The 17,395-nt window shown below is 40.1% G+C and overlaps 1 protein-coding gene across 1 annotated transcript in view; it reads left to right on the forward strand.

The window, feature by feature from the left end:
- Nucleotides 1-17,395, forward strand: part of puf60a (poly-U binding splicing factor a) — a 76,355-nt gene that overhangs the window by 12,334 nt on the left and 46,626 nt on the right. The window contains exons 2-3 of the mRNA XM_035800586.2: nucleotides 4,146-4,241; nucleotides 14,203-14,292. Of these exons, the coding sequence (XP_035656479.1) occupies nucleotides 4,146-4,241; nucleotides 14,203-14,292 (186 nt within the window). The remainder of the gene's footprint in view (nucleotides 1-4,145; nucleotides 4,242-14,202; nucleotides 14,293-17,395) is intronic.

The raw sequence follows: 17,395 nt of genomic DNA on the forward strand, positions 1-17,395 counted from the left end.
CCCTCCCCTCCCCTCAACAGCCTCAAATAGGCTATTTCATTTCACAAATACTACTTTTTAAAATTAATTTCAAACAACGGCATTGGCATGAGAAGAACTTACCAGTCCAAAACTATGTCCTCTCCGTTCAAAAACTATTCCTCCGTTTGGGAATCGCAAAATGAATCGTCCTCTATCAATTTCTTCTATAATTGTGTGTACATCTGTATATCTAGTTTTTCCTGACTTAGTTGCCATACTGATTGATATATAAACAGCTGAATATGCGCTTTACCAAAACAATGCTGTGCGCAACATGCGTTGCTCCTTCCGGTATGAATCGTCAATGGCGAATGAACCTCTTTACGCCGGAGTTTCCTCCATGGGTTGGTCTTCCAACACATAAACATTACATATTGCCGTTTACCTCAGCTCATTGGCTATCTACCCAGCTAGATTTCAAGACGATCAGTGGTCATTGGGTTAAAATAGTCAATCAACGAAACAACGGGCAAATCATTGGTGCACAATGATGTCATTACTTGTTGTCTTCAAATCGGTTTCTTTCAGTCAATACGTCCCGCGAAATGACCCAAACAAACCAGTTGATTGCAATGAAACCAAACATGACTGGGAAAGTCACGTTCTGTGTGTGTATTAACCTCGAATGTGTCGTCGAAAATGGAATGAGACGGAATTCACGACACAAGCGGTTCAAAAAATGTTAAGTGTTAGGCTATAAAAATGGATTTCATCAAACAAAAAAAACATTAATTGTGTAACAAGGAGCATTGGGATTGGAAACAGAGGAAGATTGTCAAAGGTAAACTATTTATTTTATTGCAGTTTGATTTTGTTACTTCTGTGCTGGTTGAATTTTTTTTTTTTTATGGGGCTCTATCCCCAGATAATTGCATCATATTCTTTCGCAGTAAATCCGTTTTTAAATCTGACAACGCAGTTAGATTAGCAAGATTCTAGGCTTTCGAAACACGTGAGACACTTGTATTTTCATGAATGTTTAATATGACTATTTATGTAGCGATCACCGTATGTTGTCGAATTTCATCCCACCATCGGGTTCCGCGCGCGCAGAGAGGTCAAGTTGGAAAAATGGCAGAGAAAGGCAAGCGACTGACGCGAACAGCCTGCTCTGCTCCTATCGAGTCTGCTGCTGTGCTTTTAACTCAGTGGTTCCCAACCTTTTTAGTTTACTGCACCACCAATTGAATTTTGCTCTGCCGTGAGTCCCCCAGGATATACTCCATGTGCATTTTACCAGTAGACCTATGAGTCTTTTTAAGTACACCCCGTTGATAGGCCAGGTGCCCCCAAGGGATATAGCACGCCTGGTTGGGAACCATTGTTTTAGCTGACCCAATATTACAAAGTAGCGATTGGTGCTTTGGAGACATGCTGAAGTATGGACTGACTGCTGGGAACATGTCTACAACTTCTTCAACAAGCTGTCAAACTATCCAGGGCTCTATTACCTTTCTCGCAAGGAGCATGTGCGCGTCTAAGTTGTAGGTGAACACAAAGAAATATAGTAGCACAATTAAAAATATTTGAGGTATTAAAGATAGAATTCCCCAAAATTCTAGGCGCAATGGTTCTTCTTATTAAAACTTCCAGGTCGCACAGCTAAATATTTAGGCGCATATCTGAGTAAAATGTTCGCAGACTGTGAAGCCTTGCTGTCGTAAATAAGTGATAAGCTACACGCTTTTTGTCAGTGCAGTGCCCAACCTTGGCTAGCTAGCTAACATTACATCCCTGTGTTTGTCAGTGAAGCTAGCTAGCAGCAAGCAGGCTACAGCAAACTAAATCGGCTGATGAAATCACCGGCGACCAAAATAGTTAATTCGGAAAGTCCAAAGTCCATTTTGTAATGTTACAGCCTTATTCTAAAATGTATTACATTGTTTTCTCCCCCTCATCAATTTACACACAATACCCCATAATGACAATGCAGAAACAGGTTTTTAGAAAAATGAAATATCACATTTACATAAGTATTCAGACTCTTTACTCAGTACTTTGTTGAAGCACCTTTGGTAGCGATTACAACCTTGACTCTTGGGTATGACGCTACAAGCTTGGCACACCTATATTTGGGGAGTTTCTCCCATTCTTCTCTGTAGATCCTCTCTAGCTCTGTCAGGTTGGACGGGGAGCATTGCTGCACAGCTATTTTCAGGTCTCTCCAGAGATGTTCGATTGGGTTCAAGTCAGGGCTCTGGCTGGGCCACTCAAGGATATTCAGAGATTTGTCCCGAAGCCACTCCTGCGTTGTGTTGCCTGTATGCTTAGGGTTGTTGTCCTGTTGGAAGGTGAACCTTCGCCCCAGTCTGAGGTCCTGAGCGCTCTGAAGCAGGTTTTCATCAAGGATCTCTCTGTACCTTGCTCCTGACTAATCTCCCAGTTCCTGCCGCTGAAAAACAGCCCCACAGCATGATGATGCCACCACCATGCTTCAACATATGGATGGTGCCGCTTGGCATCAAGAGTTCATTCTTGGATTCATCAGACCAGAGAATCTGGTTTCTCATGGTCTGAGAGTCCTTGTGTGCCTTTTGGCAAACTCCAAGCGGGCTTTCATGTGCCTTTTACTGAGGAGTTGCCACTCTACCATAAAGGCCTGATTGGTGGAGTGCTGCAGAGATGGTTTTCCTTCTGGAAGGTTCTCCCATCCACATAGTCACTCTGACAGAGCTTCAGAAGTCGTCTATCGGGTTTTTGGTCACCTCCCTGACCAAGACCCTTCTCCCCCATTTACTCAGTCTGGCCAGGTAGCCAGCTCAAGGACTTGGTGGTTCCAAACTTCCATGTGTTCTGGGGGACCTTCAATGGTGCAGGAATGTTTTGGTACCATTCCCCAGATCCAGTCTGAGATCCAGTTGCAATCCTGTATTTGAGCTTTATGGACAATTCCTTTGACCACTTGGCTTGGTTTTTACTCTGACGTGCATTGTCAACTGTGGACCTTATATAGACAGGTGTGTGCCTTTTTTAAAAAATCATGTCCAATCAATTGAATTTACCACAGCAAAAACCAAGCCATTATGTCGAAGGAATTGTCCCTAGACAATTCATTATGGTCTATTGTGTTATCATATTTAATCAATTTTAGAATAAGGCTGTAACTTAACAAAATGTGGATGAAGTCAAGCGGTCTGAATACTTTCCCAATGCACTGTACTTGCAAATCTTTTAGTGGAATTAGTTGTTTTTACAACTTTCTCACTGTCAGATTATGCGTCTGTGTTTTCCCCAGTGCCCGTGTTTCGTAGCGAGTGAGTCATGCAAAAGACCGGTTGCGAGAGACGATGCTCGCGAATGGCTTTTGAATTTTGGAATATTGAGTGTCAGTTAGAACGTCGAGTGTGCATTGACTCACTGCTCATTGTGGTGCATCCCTCTGGAGTTCATAAATGCCAAGTTAGTTTTTCTTCTGTGTCGTCGTCAATAGGCACGCACTGTAAAAGGATGCACACTTATTGGGGAGATGGCACTCAGTCCCCCACGCTATTGAAAGAAGTGGCCACGCTCCTTCTTTTGGAAGACATTGTTATATTTTGTTAACATCATGATTTCTTTTAATCCTGTTATTCTTAGACTACACTAAATGTCTGAACCAAATATTTTAGTCTGCATTTTTTCCCCCGTTACAAAACCACATTGCATGTTTATCTAAATTGTCTGTATTTTTGTATATCAAATATGTTACTGTTCCTCTGTGTCATTTTACCACCACAGTGTAATGATGAGCACGTTTTGTTTCAGAGCAAGCTCAAAATAGTCGCATCTTCTCAATTGTACCTGATAAACGGCTACTTGTCTCTCAAACCTAGGTCATGTATGCTAAATGGTCCAAAAGGCTTAATTTGCATTCTATTGTTACAAAACCAGCACAGTAGGAGATAGTGGATATAATTAGAACTTGTAAGTTTACTGCATTCATTATTGAGCCTTAAACTTGGGATTCGCGGATCATATTTGAGTTTGGGGGTAGGGGTTGGTCATACGTAGTTAACTTGTTAGTTCAACCATGTTGTTCTTTTCTGAGTAGAGAGTTGCAGAGATTTGATTTGGGTGTTTCCGGCAGAGATTTGTAGTGGGTGTTTCCTCCCTGTCATCATAACCATACACTTGTGTGCCTGCAGGGAGGCGAGGCTCTGATGATGGAGAATGGACAGAGCACCGCCTCAAAGCTCGGCCTGCCGCCTCTCACCCCTGAGCAGCACGAGGCACTGCAGAAGGTAAGGCCCCCTAGAACGGTTTTAGTCCTGAGATGTTCACAAAAGCGAGAGGCCAACAGTGCAGACATGGTATAGTCACAGACTGCAGTATTCTTTTTTTTTCTGCTGAAGGAGTGGGGCAGTCACTCCTCACATATTTTTTTGTGAATTAGATTGAACTGAAACGGGGAAATAATATGGAGGAGAGAGTGTGCTTTAATGACAGTGCCCTCTATAAAAGCAGGAAACTTGTCTGTAGTTTAACATGACAACATCTTTTGGATGGTAGACTATTTCATGATAACAATAATGGAATAATGAAGTCTAACCTCAACTTGACATTATTTCCCTTACAAATATATGAACCATCAATTATACATCTTATTTAGGAGACTATTTCCCTTTATAAATATGTTATATGAACCATCAATTATGCATCTTATTTAGGAGACCTGGGGCTATCATTACAAAAAGTCATGCTTGATGCTTTTGTGCAGTTTTCAACTGAATTGGTTAAGTGAATAGCTCAATTGATGTCGATCAGTGTCACACATTGTATGACATTACTTATAATTTCTGTTCAGAGCACAGTAAAAAATGTATATATATATATTTGACTCATTGGCTTAACGTGTTAGCCCAGCCTATCAATATCAAAGTGACAAACCAAAGATATCCACATCAGGGTTTCCGTTAGCAAAATCTGGCGCCGGACAACGTGACCGGCAAGATTTTTAATTTACCGGACATCCAAATGCGCTGGTCGACCTCTAGTAAACACCCGAGTATGATTTTTCAACACCGATACCGATTATTGGAGGACCAAAAAAAGCCGATACCGATTTGTATTTATTTATTTGTAATAATGACAATTACAACAATACTGATTGAACACTTATTTTAACTTAATATAATACATCAATAAAATAAATTTCGCCTCAAATCAATAATGAACCATGTTCAATTTGGTTTAAATAATGCTAAAACAAAGTGTTGGAGAAGAAAGTAAAAGTGCAATATGTGCCATGTAAGAAAGCTAACGTTTAAGTTCCTTGCTCAGAGCATGAGAACATGTGAAAGCTGGTGGTTCCTTTTAACATGAGTCTCTTCAATATTCCCAGGTAAGAAGTTTTAGTTTGTCGTTATTATAGGAATTATCGGACTATTTCTCTATACGATTTGTATTTCATATGCCTTTGACTATTGGATGTTCTTATAGGCACTTTAGTATTGCCAGTGTAACAGTATAGCTTCCATCCCTCTCCTCGCCGCTACCTGGGCTCGAACCAGGAACACATCGACAACAGCCATCCTCGAAGCAACGTTACCCATGCAGAGCAAGGGGAAAAACTACTCCAAGTCTCAGAGCGAGTGATGTTTGAAACGCTATTATCACGCACCCCACTAACTAGCTAGCCATTTCACATCAGTTACACCAGCCTAATCTCGGGATTTGATAGGCTTGAAGTCATTAACAGCTCAATGCTTGAAGCACAGGGAAGAGCTGCTTTCAAAACGCACGAAAGTGATGTTTGAATGAATGCTTACGAGCCTGCTGGTGCCCACCATCGCTCAGTCAGTCTGCTCTATCAAATATCAAATCATAGACTTAATTATAACATAATAACACACAGAAATACGGGCCTTAGTTTACGGATTCAACCATATTAATGACCTATCATTTCGAAAACAAAATGTTTATTCTTTCAGTGAAATACGGAACCTTTCCGTATTTTATCTAACAGGTGGCATCCATCAGTCTAAATATTGCTGTTACATTGTACAACCTTCAATGTTATGTCATAATTATAAAAAATTCTGGCAAATTAGTTCGCAATGAGCCAGGCGGCCCAAACTGTTGCATATACCCTGACTCTGTGTGCAATGAACGCAAGAGAAGTGACACAATTTCACCTGGTTAATATTGCCTGCTAACCTTTCTTTTAGCTAAATATGCAGGTTTAAAATTATATACTTCTGTGTATTGATTTTAAGGCATTGATGTTTATGGTTAGGTACACGTTGGAGCAACGACCGCCCTTTTTCGCCAAAGCGCACCGCATCAATTACATTAAATTGCAGGACATGCTAGATAAACTAGTAATATCATCAACCATGTGTAGTTATAACTAGTGATTATTATTGATTGTTTTTTATAAGATAAGTTTAATGCTAGCTAGCAACTTACCTTGGCTAACAGGCAGGCTCCTCGTGAGGCAGGTGATTAGAGCGTTGGACTAGTTAACCGTAAGGTTGCAAGATTGAATCCCTGAGCTGACAAGGTAAAAATCTGTTGTTCTGCCCCTGAACAAGGCAGTTAACCCACCGTTCCTAGGCCGTCATTGAAAATAAGAATGTGTTCTTAACTGACTTGCCTCGTTATTAAATAAAGTTGTAAAAAAAAATAGAAATAGGCAAAATCGGCGTCCAGAAATACCGATTTCCGATTGTTATGAAAACTTGAAATCTGACCTAATTAATCGGCCATTCCGATTAATTGGTCGACCTCTAGTGTGTACCGCATTACGGCGTCCACCCACTGTTCTCAAAATCACATTTAGATTATTGGCATTTATCTTATCAGAATAGAAATTAGCCTGTAAAGTTCTAATAAATTATACCAGCATGACAGGTTTTATTGAAAAGGAAAACATTGCCTGAGGTCTTCATCCCTGCTATAAATCTTAAGAGTATAATTAAAAAAAAAAAAAAAACTTTTAGCCTAGAATAAGTCGCCTTCACGGTAATTAAACATCTTCAAAATATAATATTTGTATAATGTAATTTGCGAACGACCTGTCCTGTAGACTATTTGTATGAAATGTGTTAATAAATAACAAAACATGGCTGTTTTCAAATACAACCTAGGTCCCTCTAATGTAATTTAGCCTAGGCATGAACATTTTAATTAGGCCAATAACTAACATAACATTTCTGTCTACATGGCTGTCTGGCTGGTCATGTTAGAAGGGACCCAGCTTTTTTCAAATTTGACCTTTCCTAGTAGGTTAGGATAATTAGGTTAAGGTTAGGAAAAGGGTTAGGGTTAGCAAAATTGCTAAAATAAATGCAAAATGTATCTTTTGATGTTAGTTTGACAAAAGATGGATTAAAGATTATGTACACACTGACAATATTCATGTCTCTGCGCCCTAACAATGGGAGTCATTGTCCACAAAGCGGCACAGAGGGCTGTCTAGCTCCCGCCTTCCTTTCTTTGGATTGGTGGATACACCTCATTATTGTAATTGTTTTTTGAATATTTGATAAGGGTTGTTGACTTCAACTGCCTGTATTCAATGGAGAGAGAATCTATTCTGCTAGCGTCATGCAATGAATATGTGTAGTGTTAGGTTCTAATTCCCAGAGTAAAAACTCAACGGACACTATGAAAGCTCAAACCAAGTTTTTTTTTCTTCCCTGAGGGTCAATACAGTTGCATTAGACAAAGACATGGTTAGAATAGTTGTTTTATACTGTATCTGACCCACTTTGGATGGAGTCTCGCTAAACATTGCATCTTTATTGCTAGGTAGGAAACAAAGTGATACGGTAATACACTTTTCTTCTCCCTTAACGTGACCTGACCTCAACCTCCTCCATCACGAATCCATGGCTCTCCCCTCATCAATGCCTGCCACATGTATTCGCTTTCCCTACACTCAGTACATTTCAAGCTTAGTTGCACCCACCATATACCTTCTTCCTACAGATAACCATTAACCTCTGGTGTAGACCCTAGACTACGGCACCCCTCAGGTCTCTAATGATTAATAACATTTAAAGTTCAGAAATCCATTCCTATCAATAGCCATCTGGAGACAACTCCAATATAAAGTTATTTTTCCAAAGTTGCCGAGAGGTCACATGTCCTACTTATATCAGCAACAACTTAAGCATTATGAAACTTTTATTAGATCAAATAAACCTCAAGTAGCAAATTAGCCAGACATTTCTTTGTTGTTGACCAAATTCGACGTTCATAGACCTTGATGTAAAAACTCCTTGTTTGTCTGTCTAAACAAAGCAAAAACTCCACCTGCTGGAGGGAGACAGATTTTTTTGCCGAATTGGGCCTCTCCCTTCTAGCCATGACCGGGCCGGCCGGTCCCACTCCCCATTCTCATTGTGATTTAGCACCACAGCAGTGGAAAGAGGACACTCTAGGTGGCCACAAAATGGACAAACTATAAAATTGATGTTGGACAATCAAATTCGATATGTAAATAAACAAAATTAGTTACGGCTGGTTCATTGAGAGAGAGCTTATTTTACCATGCTTCTGTGAAACGAGGCCCGCTTCATGCATTTATGAAAACACTTGTTTCCAAAGCTCAAATCATGTCTTTTTACAGTTCTACTGAATGATGTTAATAAATGTTATGTTTATTGTCATTTGAACTATTGTGGGGTTGTCGCTCGAGTCGTGTGATTTATACGGGGCTTATTGATACAACTGTTTCCTACTATAGGTAGTTGGCTGCCTAGTGATGACAACATTGGAGAGTTACAATCTGAATAGTTGGCAATGATGTTTCGTTTCCAAGTGCTACTGAATAACCTCAACTGATATGCATCAATTGCTCACGATACAAATCATTACTCTAGTCCAGTGATTCCCAAACTATTATAGTCCTGTACCCCTTCAAACATTCAACCTCCAGCTGCGTACCCCCTCTAGCACCAGGGTCAGAGCACTCTCAAATGTTGTTTTTGCCTTCATTGTAAGCCTGCCACACACACTATGATACATTTATTAAACATAAGAATGAGTGTGAGTTTTTGTCACAACCCGGCTCGTGGGAAATGACAAAGAGCTCTTATAGGACCAGGGCACAAATAATAATAATCAATAATTTTGTTCTTTATTTAGCCATCTTACATATAAAACCTTATGTTCATAAAAAATGGTGAATAACTCACCACAGGTTAATGAGAAGGGTGTGCTTGAAAGGATGAAAATAACTCTGCAATGTTGGGTTGTATTGGAGAGAGTCTCGGTCTTAAATAATTTTCCACACAATCTGTGCCTGTATTTCGTTTTCACGCTAGTGAGGGCCAAGAATCCACTCTCACTTAGGTATGTGGTTGCAAAGGGCATCAGTGTCTTAACAGTGCGATTTGCCCGAGGCAGGATACTCTGGGTGCAGCCCTATCCAGAAATCTGGTAGTGGCTTCTGATTAAATACAATTTTCACAGAACCTCTTGTCGCAATTTCGATGAGGCTCTCGTGTTCAAATATTGGCAAGTGGACATTAGGCAGGGCATGAAAGAGGTAACAAATCCAGTTGTTTGTGTCATCCGTTTCGGGAAAATACCTGCGTAATTGCGCACCCAGCTCACTCAGGTGCTTCACTATATCACATGACATTGTCCGTAAGCTTGAGTTAATTTGCACACAAAAAATCATACAATGAAGGGAAGACCTGTGTGTTGTCCTTGTTAATGCAGACAGAGAAGAGCTCCAACTTCTTAATCATAGCACATTGAATATAGCTGCGGAGATTCCCTGTAGTCCTAGATTCAGATCATTCCGGCGAGAAAAAACATCACCCAGATACGCCAGTCATGTGAGAAATTAATTCTGAAAATTATGTTCTGTAAATAAAACTTTAAGCTCATCTCTCAATTAAAAAAACCCATAAAAAACACATGATATCCAGCGCACTTCTATTGCATAATGCAAAAGTGTTGCTGTATCAAGGTTAATGTGGAAAAGTCTAAATTGTCTCATTTGTGGAAAGCAATCATTTTGGATATCATTTTAAATATCCATTTGAAAAAGGTAAGTCTGACAATTTTTTTACCTTTTAGTTAACTGAAATGAGATAACGATATCCAATCCGTTGAGATTGGCTGGATATCATAAGTAACCACTTGATATAAACGTGATACACGTTGGATGTTATAAATAATAATTATTTTAATTTAATTTTATATAGTTATTATTTTTTAAATTATGGCGTTTCTTCACCCCCAGGGTTCACTGATTTGCAGAAAGCTGAAATAAAACCGAAGTACATAGGGCGGGACTTCCGTCGCCCAAGACAGAGGAATTTCAACGTGACACAGGAAAAACCAAATGGTTGCTCTCCCTTTGTTAGCTGTAGCATCTCGTGCAAGCTAATCCTACTTTGTACACTTTCAAGCATAACATAGGATCCCCTTAAAACCTCTTTGGGCAGAGATCCCGCTAACGGGATCGATATGACAACAGCCAGTGAAAGTGCAAGGCGCCAAATTCAAAACATCAGAATTCCCAATATTTAAAATTCCTCAAACATACAAGTATGTTACACCATTTTAAAGATACACTTCTTGTTAATTCCACCACAGTGTCCGATTTCAAAAAGTCTTTACAGCGAAAGCAAACCAAACAATTTTTTGGTGAGTGCCTAGTCACGGAACATTTTTTCCAGCCAAAGGGAGGAGTCACAAAAAGCAGAAAAGGGATAAATTAATCACTAACCTTTGATCTTCATCAGATGACACTCATAGGACTTCATGTTACACAATACATGTATGTTTTGTTCGATAAAGTTCATATTTATATAAAAAAATCTCAGTATACATTGGCGCGTTATGTTCAGTAGTTCCAAAATATCCAGTGATTTTGCAGAGAGCCACATCAATTTACAGAAATACTCATAATAAACATTGATAAAAGATACAACTATTATGCATGGAATTATAGATACACTTCTCCTTAATGCAACCGCTGTGTCAGATTTCAAAAAGGCTTTACCGAAAAAGCACACCATGCAATAATCTGAGTACAGCGCTCACAGAGTACAGCGCCATGTTGTGTAGTCAACAGAAGTCAGAAATAGCATTATAAATATTCACTTACCTTTGATCTTCATCAGAATGCACTCCCAGGAATCCCAGTTCCACAATATGTTTTTTTCTTCTTCCGATAATGTCCATCATTTATGTCCAAATATCTCCTTTTGTTAGTGCATTCAGTTCAGTAATCCAAATTCATGACGCGCGATCACTAGGAGCAGACAAAGTCAAAAAGTTCCGTTACAGTCTGTAGAAACATGTCAAACGATGTATAGAATCAATCTTTAGGATGTTTTTAACATAAATCTTCAATAATGTTCCAACTGAAGAATTCCTTTGTCTGTAGAATTGCAATGGAACGTAAGCTAACTATCACATGAACGCGCGCGTGGCCAGCTCATGCCTCTCTGGCAGACCTCTGACTCATTCCCCTCTCATTTGCCCTCACTTCACAGTAGAAGGATCAAACAAGGTTCTAAAGACTGTTGACATCTAGTGAAAGCCGTAGGAAGTGCAATATGACCCCATAGACACTGTCTATTCGATAGGCCAAGAGTTGAAAAACTACAAAACTCAGATTTCCTACTTCCTGGTTGAATTTTTTTTATCAGGTTTTTGCCTGCCATATGAGTCCTGTTATACTCAGACATCATTCAAACAGTTTTAGAAACTTCAGAGTGTTTTCTATCCAAATCTACTAATAATATGCAATATATTAGCAACTGGGCCTGAGTAGCAGACAGTTCACTCTGGGCACCTTATTCATCCAAGCTACTCAATATTGCCCCCAGCCATAACAAGTTAAACAAGGGAATGATTTTACTAATAACGCATTCCATTCAAACCCTTTACGGCGCAAGTTTTGCGATGTTTTAACCAGAATGCGCAGAAAACAACGAAATACACCGTGGTCTCCTCACGCTGCTGAAAACGTAGGGGACAGAGAATTATCGATTGGTCAAGGTAATATGACCTCAAATTTCAATCGGCTGGCCCTATGTCCTTGCTCTTGACATTAATAATGACCGAGTCTACCCGCTTCTGAACACGAGAGACAGAAATAGCACTTTGGCCCAACGCGTCTATTTATCAGATTTCTATAATTAGCACGATAAATGTAATCTTAACCCTACACCGACTATGTCAGAGAAACAAGACAGAGGGAACCTCCTTGTATTGTTCAAATGGCAACACACATCAACAAATCCTGTCTACAACTCCCAAATTGTTTAATATATTATGGGTGCGTAATGCAATCTGCATCCAATTTTATATAGGCCGAATCAAAATAAATACTTCATTTTATCTTAGATTCCTATCATGGGAGCATCATTATGTTGTGTCGTTGACTATCTTATCAAATCAATTCTCTGAGTAATTTAATTCCACTATTAAAACTAATCATGGAACTTGAATTAAATTGGAAGTCGGGGCACCACAGGAATGTTTATAGTTTCAAATCCCGACTATAACTCTTCAGATATTTTCATATCCTATCGAGTACAGTCTTGTATTAATGTATTATTATTACCTCTTCAGTCTCATTACTGAATGTCGCAAACCCTTGAATATCTGCACGAACCCTCGCCTGAATCATGAATCAGCGATATACAAATAGTCTCAATGATTAAGTTCATTAGTAAATAAATAAATCACTGAATTGCATAAACACACACAATTAGTTCATACAAGGGGTACTACATGATACAAAAAAACTCCTGAGTCGATGAAACCGATATGACGTCTAGGTAAACAAAGGAAAGGGGGTGGGGACCGCTCAAGAGTGGGGAAACTCATAGCTGATAACTACACTCATAGAAATTGCTAATACTTTGAGTATGAACAACCACTCATTCGAAAACAAATTTACGTATTTACGAGTGTAGCAATTTACGTATTTACGAGTGTATGTCTTGCTGTCTCACTCTGTGGTCACCCGGTCCGGTCCATCTGCCGAGTCGACAAGAAAGGTTTTTTCCCAAATGTTGGTATTCTTCTTCCTAGGTTAGGTACATTTTCAGCTGCAGACTGAAAAGGCCTTGTCTAAGATTGGCTCCTTCTGTATCAATGTTTTAGAGTTGAACCATTTCTAGCTTTATGCTCTCCTCGGCCTATGGAGTTGTAGTTCTTAACCATTTGTCAGCCGTGGAGCCTCACCTGCACGCTGTCTGGTCTAATGGCCTATAGAATTGGAGCCATTCCAACGTGGGGACTCCATCCCGGCGTTGTCTAACTTAATGTACATTTTGTAGGAAGTGGGTTTTATACTCTGGAAGAAGTGGGCATTCCATGATACCGACCAAGTCTATGCCCACATGGCCACTGACTTGGTTAAAAACTTTATAAAAATAACAATTCTCATTTAGAAGGCACACATCACATCTTTTCACAAATAGTTTCATATTTACTCATTCATTTTATCCAACATCTAGATGTAAATCTGATCATTGAAAAGTGTACACAGAGATACAGTAATGAGGTCACCAAATGAAACAACTTTGACAGGATTGTTCTTAAAATACCCACGGACAATTCCCACATTCTCAAAAATAGAAATATTGTTTAATTATTCAAATGTTTAATTGTCCAAGTGTCTCTCTGTGTTCCACAGTTTTACATTCCAATCTCAAACACCACAGAGCATAGAGGCAGCATATTTTATGACCGACCATAAAACAGCCGACTGCTCTCCCCCTCTTCGAGAGAGAACACGCTATAGAGCGGACCCACTGTAACCTGATCCTTCAGATCGTCACAGGAGAGTTATGACAACACCAAATTAGAGATAAACCTGAAGAGTTATTTTTCTTAGACCAATGTGGCAAACAAATTGATATTTGAATGTGATTCGATTGCTAAATATAATTTTGACAATATTTGCCCTGCACTAACACACCATTTTCTACTGATAAGATACTCAACAGGACCCTGATGAGCTGAGTGTGTTGAGCATGGCTGGGAAAATAGCTTTGCACCCCAGTAGCTCTCCAGATGGGAGAGTTGGCTACATTTGTTTTATACAGTAACAGTACAGTTTAACTGAGGCATTTTCTCGTTGCGGTATAGACTATGAAGTATTCTGATACTAAGTGTGCAGGCTGGTATTGGTATCAAAGGTCACATTTCTGGTATCATGTCACTGTGGTGTGATGTTGAAAATGTCAACCTCTTCTCTTTCCCTTCATTTGCCTGCAGGCGAAGAAGTATGCCATGGAGCAAAGCATTAAAAGTGTGCTGGTCAAACAGACCCTGGCTCATCAACAGCAGCAGCTCACCAACTTACAGGTAAGGAGAACCTTGGCACCACGGCACCAGGCCTCATTTGTGGGGTGTCAGCCCTGTCCACCAAGCTTCCGTCCTCACACCGTGCTGAGAACCCCTGCAGTCTTCACATTTTCGTTGGAACATTTAACGTATCTAAATGTTCTACACAACGTACTACCCACTTCATGGGAAACAAATACGGCCATACAAAGTTTATTTACTGTTGAAAAAACAAACAACCTAGATGTCTGCACCTCTCTGCGTGAATTGAATTAGCATAATACAGAAATCCCCATCAAAATCGGTCTGATTACACAGAGATACATTTTTTGCTGGGTCTCAATCCACCACATTCACCTCCTGCATCTGTGGTGGGAGGTGGCCGATCTACAGCTGTGTTTATCAGACTTAATTTACGTAACCCTTATTTTACCAGGTAAGTTGATTGAGAATGCGTTCTCATTTATAGCAACAACTTGGAGGATAGTTACAGGGGAGAGATGAATGAGCCAATTGCAAGCTGGGGATGATTAGGTGGCCGTGCTGGTATGAGTTCCAGATTGGGAAGTTAGCCAGGACACCGACTTTGACACCCCTACAATAAGTGCCGTATGATCTTTAGTGACAACAGAGAGTCATGACACCCGTTTAATGTTCCCAATCACTGCACTGGGGCATTGGGATAGTTTTTTTTTAGACTAGAGGAAAGAGTGCCTCGTACTGGCCCTCCAAAACCACTTCCAGCAGCATCTGGTCTCCCATCCAGAGACTAACCCTGCTCAGCTTCAGAAGAAATCCAGCAGTGGGATGCAGGGTGGTATGCTGCTGGACCATGAGTCATCCCGAAAATCGGGGTTCTCACAAAGCATCTGTAGCGTCCAAACGGTTTGGCCTACAAAACTAAAATATGACCAGTCTATGGAAAGGTGAGACTCTCAAGAACACGTACATGGTGAAAGCCCACATGTCTCATCTGAAGGTAGCCCGGTACCAGTTTAAAAAATGAGCGGAAGTAGTTTAGTGACCCCCAAGGGGTCCTAAAATTCAAAATCAAAAGTAAAATTATCCTTCTTATAACAATTCCATATGTTGGCAATGAGGCCCTTTATCTACTTCCATGAAGTCAGATGAACATGTGGATACCAATTGTATGTATGTGTGTCCAGTGTGGAAGAAGTGTGCGGTAGTACTAACGAGCGTTAGCGCAATGACTGGGACTCTATGGGTATCTAATAGCAAGCTAGGAGATAAAATGGGATTGTAGACATTAAACGAAAAAAAATATACAGAATATTAGCAAACATAATGTTCTCATGATTTGGTCATTCAATTTATGGAACATTGCAACTCTGTAGATGTTAGTCAGCCTGAAAAGTAAACATGGGCTCATGGTAGATGCTGTATTACTGGCCTAAGGTAAGATAAATATCACTAAACTAGTAACGGTACATTTCCCAAAGAAAGTGTCTGTTCTTGCTTCAGCTCTCTAGAAGTGTATTAACTCGTTAAACTCTGATACCCTCTCGTGGCATTTTCAAAACTACACATAATATTGAATATTACCCCCAAAGTGCATTTTGGTTTCAAAACTATATGAACTATACTGAACAAAAAATATAAACGCAACATGTAAAGTGTTGGTCCCATTTTTCATGAGCAGAAATTAAAGATCCCAGAAATGTTCCATACGCACAAAAGTATTCTCTCAAATTTTGTGCACATCGTGGTTTACATCCCTGTTAGTGAGCATTTCTCCATTGCCAAGATAATCCATCCACCTGAAAGGCATATCAAGAAGCTGCTAAAACAGCATGATCATTACACAGGTGCTCCACTCTAAAATGTGCATTTTTGTCACACAACAGAATGCCACACAGTTTTGAGGGTACGTGCAATTGGCATGCTAACTGCAGGAATGTCCAACCGAGCTGTTGACAGGGAATTTAATGTTAATTTCTCTACCATGAGCCACCTCCAATGTCATTTTAGAGCATTTGGCAGTACATTCAACCTGCCTCACAACCGCAGACAATGTGTAATCCACTCCAGCCCAGGACCTCCACATCTGGCTTCTTCACCTGCGGGATCCTCTGAGAAAATTCATTAATACTTTTTTGCCCCACTGTGTGTGTGTGTATGTGTATATATATATATATATATATATATATATATATATATATTAAAGTAAGTATTCGGCCCCCTTGAACTTTGCGACCTTTTGCCACATTTCAGGCTTCAAACATAAAGATATAAAACTGTATTTTTTTGTGAAGAATCAACAAGTGGGACACAATCATGAAGTGGAACGACATTTATTGGATATTTCAAACTTTTTTAACAAATCAAAAACTGAAAAATTGGGTGTGCAAAATTATTCAGCCCCTTTACTTTCAGTGCAGCAAACTCTCTCCAGAAGTTCAGTGAGGATCTCTGAATGATCCAATGTTGACCTAAATGACTAATGATGATAAATACAATCCACCTGTGTGTAATCATGTCTCCGTATAAATGCACCTGCACTGTGATAGTCTCAGAGGTCCGTTAAAAGCACAGAGAGCATCATGAAGAACAAGGAACACGCCAGGCATGTCCGAGATACTGTTGTGAAGAAGTTTAAAGCCGGATTTGGGTACAAAAAGATTTCCCAAGCTTTAAACATCCCATTATTGTGGACTATAGGAAAAGGAGGACCGAGCATACCCCCATTCTCATCGACGGGGCTGTAGGGGAGCAGGTTGAGAGTTTCAAGTTCCTTGGTGTCCAAATCACCAACAAACTATCATGGTCCAAACACACCAAGACACTCGTGAAGAGGGCACGACAAGCTTCCTACCATCCAGGACCTCTATACCAGGCGGTGTCAGAGGAAGGCCCTAAAAATGGTCAGACTCCAGCCACCCTAGTCATAGACAGTTCTCTCTGCTACTGCACGGTCAAGCGCTACCGCAGCGCCACGTCTAGTTCCAAAAGTCTTCTAAACAGCTTCTACCCCAAGCAAGACTCCTGAACAGCTAATCAAATGGCTACCCAGACAATTTACATTGTCCCTCCCCCTGTTCTTATGCTGCTGCTACTCTCTGTTTATTATCTATGCACAGTCACTTTAACTCTACCTACATGTACT

This window comes from Oncorhynchus keta, chromosome 23 (assembly GCF_023373465.1).
Source record: "Oncorhynchus keta strain PuntledgeMale-10-30-2019 chromosome 23, Oket_V2, whole genome shotgun sequence".
NCBI classification, from domain to species: domain Eukaryota; kingdom Metazoa; phylum Chordata; class Actinopteri; order Salmoniformes; family Salmonidae; genus Oncorhynchus; species Oncorhynchus keta.